Source organism: Papaver somniferum, chromosome 7, assembly GCF_003573695.1.
Source record: "Papaver somniferum cultivar HN1 chromosome 7, ASM357369v1, whole genome shotgun sequence".
Lineage (NCBI taxonomy): Eukaryota > Viridiplantae > Streptophyta > Magnoliopsida > Ranunculales > Papaveraceae > Papaver > Papaver somniferum.
The window spans coordinates 193519973-193527997 of NC_039364.1; the positions used below are offsets into that span (position 1 = coordinate 193519973).

The 8025-nt window shown below is 38.9% G+C and overlaps 1 protein-coding gene across 2 annotated transcripts in view; it reads left to right on the forward strand.

The window, feature by feature from the left end:
• Positions 1-2267, forward strand: part of LOC113299278 — a 7830-nt gene extending 5563 nt beyond the window's left edge. For both annotated transcript variants that reach the window (XM_026548279.1, XM_026548280.1), the window contains exons 5-6: positions 123-1340; positions 1490-2267. In XM_026548279.1, coding sequence (XP_026404064.1) covers positions 123-1340; positions 1490-2124 — 1853 coding nt within the window. In that variant the 3' untranslated portion in view covers positions 2125-2267. The remainder of the gene's footprint in view (positions 1-122; positions 1341-1489) is intronic.
• The last annotated feature ends 5758 nt before the right edge of the window (positions 2268-8025 follow it).

An 8025-nucleotide genomic window follows, 5' to 3' on the forward strand; every position in this document is an offset into this window, starting at 1 on the left:
TCCCTCTCTCTCTCTCTAAGAAATGAAAAAACAAAAAAAAACAAAACTTCATATACAATTGCGTTATCTTATGGTTTTGCTCCAAGGTCGGCTATTGATGTCTCTTTCATAACTTTTTGCAGGAAAACAAGGAGCAAAACCCATATGGGGAAGTCCTAAATGTCATTTAGCTTGGGAAAGTCGACTCAGGATTGCGATTGGCGCAGCAAAAGGCATTGCTTTCTTACACACACTAAACAGCGGAACTTTTTCACATGGGAACATTAGATCATCAAATATTTTCCTCAACACCCAAAACTACGGATGCATTTCTGACATTGGGCTAATTGCTTTGATCAATTTAAACTGTAAAAGTGTTCTCAAGGAAACTGGTTATCAAGCCCCAGAAATTACAGACCCTAAAAACTCCAACCAACTGTCTGATATCTACAGCTATGGAGTATTTCTCCTTGAACTCATAACTGGAAAATCCCCCGCCCTTGACAAATGGGGCGATGATGATGAGGCTGGTGATTTAGTTCAATGGGTTATTTATGCTATCCGAAGCAGTGGCTCTAGCATATCTGTAATGGATACTGATTCGCGGGCGTCAGAACCCTCACAAGTCAACTCTCTGAAGGCGGTGTTGAAGATAGCACTAAACTGTGTTCTGGAAACTCCAGATCAGAGGCCAACACTGATTTATGTGGTGAAATTGCTCAAGGGTATTCTTATAGACTACATGAAGCAAAAGGCTGATCATATATGGGAGTTTTCCTATCAGAAAAGAGGCCCGGTGATTGGTGTTAGTGAAGAATCGAAGCAGATTACAAAAGGAGTAAGTGGTAATAGCAATACATTTAGATTAGGAGATTTGGGTAGACGCCAAAAATCTGAGTTTTCCTGTGATCAGTTTCCTCCATTATTATCAACACATAGCATTGTGTTTCCTGATACTACTACTAAAGTTTCCGTTGAACTGGAAATTCCAAAGATAAATCTGCCCTTCCAGGATGATACTAGTGTTGCAGATTATCGAGCACCAAATGGCTGTGGAAAGACAACTTTGGCAAACTATACTATATCTGATTTACTGAGTGTTGATGCTGATGCTGGTTTAATCGGGGAAGGAAATTTTGGGTCTGTGAGCAAGGTTTTGGTTGGAACAACTAGTAGTGCTGCAGTCAAGAGGTTGAAGCCAGTTGACATGGGAATCAGGGAGTTCGAAAAGCACATGGAATTGGTTGGGAGCATTAGACACGAAAATGTAGTTGATCTTCGGGCATATTACTATTCTGACACAGAGAAGCTTCTCGTGTATGATTACTACGCTGAGGGTAGTGTTGCTAAGATGATGCAAGGTTTTTTCTCTCTCTCTCTCAAAAAAAAAAAGAAAAGAAAAACAAGACAAGAAAACTTGAAACTTCACATTTTCCATTGTGTTTTCCCAATTTGCACCAACCTCCTAGTTCAAAGGTCGGCTGTTGATATCTCTGATAACTTTTTGCAGGAAAACCAGGAGCAAAACCCATATGGGGAAGTCCTAAATGTCATTTAGCTTGGGACACACGACTAAGGATTGTGATTGGCGCAGCGAAGGGCATTGCTCATTTACACACACTAAACAACGGAACTTTCTCCCATGGTAACATAAGATCTTCAAATATTTTTGTCAACGCCCGAAACTACGGGTGCATCGCTGACGTTGGTCTCATTACACTGATCAATCTAAGGCCTCAAACTGTCCTCAAGGCGGCTGGTTACCAAGCCCCAGAAATAACCGACCCCAAAATGTCTGACCAGCTATCTGATATCTATAGCTATGGAGTTCTTCTCCTTGAACTCATAACTGGAAAATCCCCTGCCCTTGACAAATTGGGTGATAATGCTAAGGCTGTTGGTTTGGTTCAATGGGTTATTTCTGAGATTCATAGCAAAGGGTCCAGTATATATGTAATGGACCACGATTCACGGTCGTTAGAACCTTCACAAATCAACTCAATGAGGGCAGTGTTGGATGTAGCAATGAAATGTGTATTGGTAACTCCAGATAAGAGGCACACACTGACTTGTGTGGTGAAATTACTTGGGGATATTTTGACAGACTACATGAAAGAAAAGGCTGAACATAAAATAAATGTTTAAAATCTCAACATCCCTTTAATCTGGATGTATCAGATTATATCCATACCTGCACTCCCCACATTGGGGTTGTCAGCTGCTGCATTTGCTGTTTTATATTCATTTTATATTTTTTTTATTATTAATGTTTTTTGTTCTTTTGCCAAGATCATTCATAATCTTTTTTTTTTTGAATTCATAATTTCATTGCGAAATTAATCTGTGTATGATTTGTACGTGAAATCTGAAATAATGGGAGTGTCAATATGTCACCCTATCTAAATAAGGTAGCACATCTCTCGACAGGATTCCCAAGCTACTGAGTACCACCTATAATAAACAGACTGATTATGCAACTCAATCCAAGTATTTCTCCTATTATTTGAGCTCAGGCTGCTTGTACTTGTAAATTGCATCAGTCACAACCTTTCTTTCTCGTAACCACTTACACGGTTCAAGTCTTATTATTATTATTATTATTATTATGAAAGGGGCCACGAAGGCTTTTATTAAATAAACAACAATAAGAAGTTTACAAAGATTTGGCAGGGAGACGCGCATGCATTCATTAAAATAAAACTAGGTTACAACTATACGGGGTATTTAGTACCCATAGAGTCATGGAAAATAATGTCACAGTGTGACAAGTAACGTGGATGCCCTCAGTACTTAGTTAGGTGCCTTTATTCATTTTTGTTGCTAGTTATTGGTGTAATTGTGCCCATTGGATTTGAGACACGTGTTGCTCATCCATTGCTGGTCGAGTAGGGTTAATCACTGGGTATTTATACTGTAAGAGAACCCTAAAGCGTTTTATCTGAAAATTAATGAAAACAACGACTATTTGGCTGCGCATATTTGCACAGATTTTGGTATGAATCTTCGATTCAGAAGGTGTTCATCACCATTTATCCTTCCATTTCTTCGATTCTCTTGTTTAACTGTTGTTCATTATTGATTAACAAAATTTGGGGTTGCCTGGTCCCAGATCTTTGTTGATAGATTTCCCATCTGACTTCCATCTATCGCATAATTAGCTAGTCCGTCTGTCGCCTGATTTCCTTCCCTGTAGTTGTGTTGAATAGCAGAATATGGCATCTGTCGCATTCTCTCCTTTATTTAATCTATCATGTTAGATATATACCATGGTGGTACAAAAACAGAGGCTACCAACCGAAGCAAATTTTCAGAGTATGTTTCAAATAGAACTTTTCGTCATTGCCTTTCTGTTGCGGTTCTAGATGCTAGCAGCAAGGCCCAAGTGTCCGCTATTAAAGTAGTCGTGATTCTTAGTGGTTGCACCATTGCGATTATAGTTTTTTCCTCCGAGTCCCTGCAAATGAATCCTGCACCTGTCATACCTGGGTGTTCTCTTGCAACCCCACCAGTGTTGATCTTTATCCAATCCATGAGAGGGCTAGACCAACTGACTAATATCGTCGACGTTATTTTGCTTCCTGCTGACCTGTTATAAGATGGTGAATCGCCCGGCAGTACAGTAGGTAGGGCATCCATAGCCCACGAGTATTCTTGTTGCTCCTTTAAATCTCTCCTAAAATTTCCTTTGAAGTTGTATGTATTTGGTTATATATTAGGTCATTCCTAACTAGCTATAATGACCAGAAAAGAAAACAAAATGACGTAATAGTTTATATTGGGGCCGACTCTTGTAGGAGATGAGAGATGGATGTTTGAGAAGTTACAGCGATTGTAGAGCGATGGTTAGGATTTAGAATTGCTGAGAGCCGAGTGAGTAAAGTGTTCCAGGATGTGAGTGTGATCGGGTAGTGGAGGAGTAAGTGAATCACCGATTCTATATCGGAGTTGCATCAGGGGCAAAGGTTGGTGTTGGTTAAGTGGATGTGGTTTAGGATAGAGAAGGTCGACAGACCTTCGTTAATTGCTTTCCACAAGAAAAGGTGAATTTTTGGTGGACATGGTAAGGTCCACAGGAATTTGGTAACAGGGATGGGTTTTTTATGCGATTGAGTAACTTCTTGTGTTAGGCATTTGTATCCAGAAGTTGTAGTGTATTTTCCAGTTTTGAATGCGGACAAACAATTGTATCCCGGGGGCTATCTCGCGATAGGTGGATGTTTATTTCTTTGTGCTTCAAGAGGAGGTAGGTTCCTTATTTTATCATGCATATAATTATGAGACATAGGATCAATGATATCCGCTAGCTATCGTCTGGATGAGGTAACATTGTATCTGGTCAAGGTTTGGGAAGAGCGGGATCCAGTTAGCCTGGATGAGGATTTGTAGCCCATTTCCAATGGGATGAAATATGAGCCACTGGACAGTCGGCACAAGAGATGTCAGTTTCTTCCATTGAGCATTGGAAGCAGATGGTATGGTGATATTGCCTTGCATAATAGGTTGTTGCTTAAGATACTTCTCACCGCAGCTCCGTAAATGGTGCCAGGTTGAAAAGAAAAGTTGATAAGCTAATGCCAATGATAAGTTGGGTTGTCAAGGACTCATTTGTAACTGGATCAGAGATTTCAACTGGTGGAATGGATATTTAGGACCACATATTAATAAAGACCATGGCTACGAAAAACAAGACGCTTTTGTAACGTAACTTTTGGTATTATATCATCAGCTCAAGCCCAAACGCACGAATACTAACTGATCCCATCTTTTTAGATGCAAGGACTTGTTGAACTCGCACCATATTGTTGTAAGCACGATCATGACTCTCAAGGACGTCAAGCCCTCCTTGTTGGAAAGAATTCTCCATCGAATTCGATAGGTATCGTAAGTGTCCATCCCAACGAACAATGTACTTTGAATGCCTATATAATTTCAATTGTTTTGGCCATAAAGTAGGAAAATTGAAAAACTTGACATAACAACTGATGTTATGGAAGTTTTACATTGGCATCACAAAATCAATCGGAGCAGTGAAAGCATCAACGAACTGAAAACATAGAGGTGGACTAATAACATTATTATCATGTTTTCCTTGAGTAAGCTTATTCTTAGGGTTAGAGGTGAATATGACATGTGCAACAGAATCAGGGGATTATGGATGTTTGATTTTGAGCAACGTTAAAACTCTCTTCATCTCCCTTCTTCTCTTCTTCATCTAAGATAAATACTTGTGAAAATGACGTTTGTATGGGATCTTTGGAAAATAAATCATTATCGATGAACTTTTTCTTAAACCTCTCTCGAAAGCAAATGAATAACTCATTGAGATATTTCCATGAATTTGGCAATTCTCCTTCATTATTGTTTTCCAAGGGAGTTCGTTTGGTAAGAATAACTTGAGTTGTTTCATATTGGTCGGAAGAATCTCTTGAACCACGCCGCACTTGATTCCCTTACCTGACGTCCTACCAACTAAGAGTTGTTTCAACTCAAGTAAAGACTTTTTGGGTCTTGAATCCACAAAACACCGGTTTTGATTTCCTTTTAGATGTGAATCAAGGTTTTGGAAATCTTGTGTTTATTTTGAGAAAAATAATTACTAGGTAAAAGCAATATCAAAACAAACTTGTAGATTAGGAATTATTATACTCCTCAAAAATTGTAAGAGAAACCTAATTTATACAACAAGAACAACTAGAATAAATCTAGAGATATCTTGTTAAAATTTCTAAGGAATTTATGAGATACCTTAATTGAAGTTTTCTTTTTAGTTCCGACTTCGACCAACTAGTGTCGGTATACGATCGTGAACCAAAATCTATCAAAACATAGGGTTTATGATCAACAACTCTTGAATGGTCTTATATCAGAAAAGAAAACCCTTAGAATAGACAAGAGGTTGAAAACCTAGATTACAAGTTGTGTAACTATCATGAAGATTATTACCAACTCGGCTTTGCGATCCCCAAGTCAAAGACTTTTATCTCACTCTTGTTCACGAAGAACAGAAGACGTGGAAAACATCCTATGAAGCTTACACCAATTTTAGTCATTCTACGATTACGAAACTATTTCTAGTACTAGAAGGCTGTTTCTATTGTTTGTAACCTTGGGTACCTAAAAACGGATCAGACCTCCCGCACCAGGAGGCTTTTGGTCCCTCAAAAGCATTGAATTAAGACGCACATAAGTTTAGCCTGCAGCTGCACACTTGAGTACCACTTTGCATGCTTCAAACTTTTTCCGTTAAGACATTCTTGAAACAATACTTGTTCTCCAATACTATCCATTTGTGTCTTCTTGTTAAGAATCTGCTACTTCACTTGAGTTAAGTCTTGCACAACTTGTAATGATGGTGACTTATTTTGCTCGTCAAGTAATTGGATTCCAAGTTATACGCGACATTTTGGTGGTAACCTTTGGAATACTTGCACGTTTTGGTGGTGACAACAAGTCCCAGCTAAGTATTGCACCGCTCCTAATGGCCGGCGCCGCAGGTCCCGACTACCATAACTCCGCTAACTAAACAAGATATTGTAACCTAGCCATTTAATTTTTCATTGTGTGAGCGCCCCGACTAACTTACAAACAACATAAAAGAAATCGATAGAGATTGAACCCCAGACATAGACCGGAGTGATACCAAGTATTATATAAGTTCTTCTATTTTATTTATCTATAACTTTTATGTTTCTTGTAATTATTTTTTCATGCTACATATAATTGGCAATGTAATGCATTGCTAACACAGGCGTCCAAACTGATCTTTAGTATTTTCTTACTAGTTTAGAACTAAGGATTATTCTACCCGTCCTCCGACATTCAACTTTCAACCCACGACACGTCATCAAAATTCAACGTCGAAGCGTAGTGGAGATCCAAGATTCAAAGTAAAAACGCCAAACCATACACCGTCAGACGCCTAAGCATTTGCGTTTGACCGAGTCAATGCAGTCAAAACGCCAAATGGTTTCGCTTCTCACAACATCTTCGAGAGAATTTTCATTTAGACAAGTCAATGCAGTCAAAGCGCCAAATAGTTTGACTCTCGCATCTTCGGGAAAATATTCCATTAGATGCCTAACCGTTTAGCGTGTTTGAAATTTTTGGGGACGACAAACCATTAGGCGTCCCAGTGTTGATTCCATATCACACTCAACAACTGATGAACGCTTGTGGAATCAGAGGAATAGACAACGCTTTTTGTGTTCAAAGAGTAAGCCTAACAACAAGAAGCTTATCACTGAAAGCTATTGAGAACACATGGGCCATGGCCCATGAGCACGAGCTGCTGCAGTCATTGGCCGATTGAAAACACAAAAGAAAACTACCATGAACATTACGACCGAATGGATGATTAAGGAGCCTAGCTACATCACCAACATAGTGACACAGGCCCTCCTAAACAAATTGGGAATAAAAGCGGTTCAACAACACAAGCATTAGCAAACAGAGTTAGGAAGTGTCGCTTGGCTCAAATTATCCAGGACCGGGGCTTTTCCCATAAGTCGTCCAAACCAAGATATATATCTTGGTAATGGGAATAATAACAGAAGGTAGCCTGTGGGTTAGATAGGCAAAGAATGAGGACGGACTAAGGATAGAACATCGAGGGGAAGCAGAAATGGAGGAAAGAAGGGTTGTGAGCTCATTGAGATAAAATATGAAATGACGTCAAAGGGTCAAACCATCGATAAGCATATCTACTAATGAAGTTACAGCAACATCTACTCATTAAACTTCCATTATTAAAACAAAAACATCTTTATTTTCCAGACTATCAAGACAACAAGGAACTAATAGCACCTATCTGAATCTGAATAATTGGAAAATGATGGCAAAAACCAGGTCGTAGGTTGTGGTTAATTTTCTTCAGGGAAACTAAGTATCATTGTGCAGTGACAATTTTTGTACTAAGTATTATGATTAATGCTTATGATTTTTCGGAGGTAATCAAAATTTTCAAGTTACTGTAGCAAAGTGCACTGATAGGAAGTTCTGATTCAACATTTTGACAACTTGGCTAAGAAAAAGAAAGGAAATACTAAG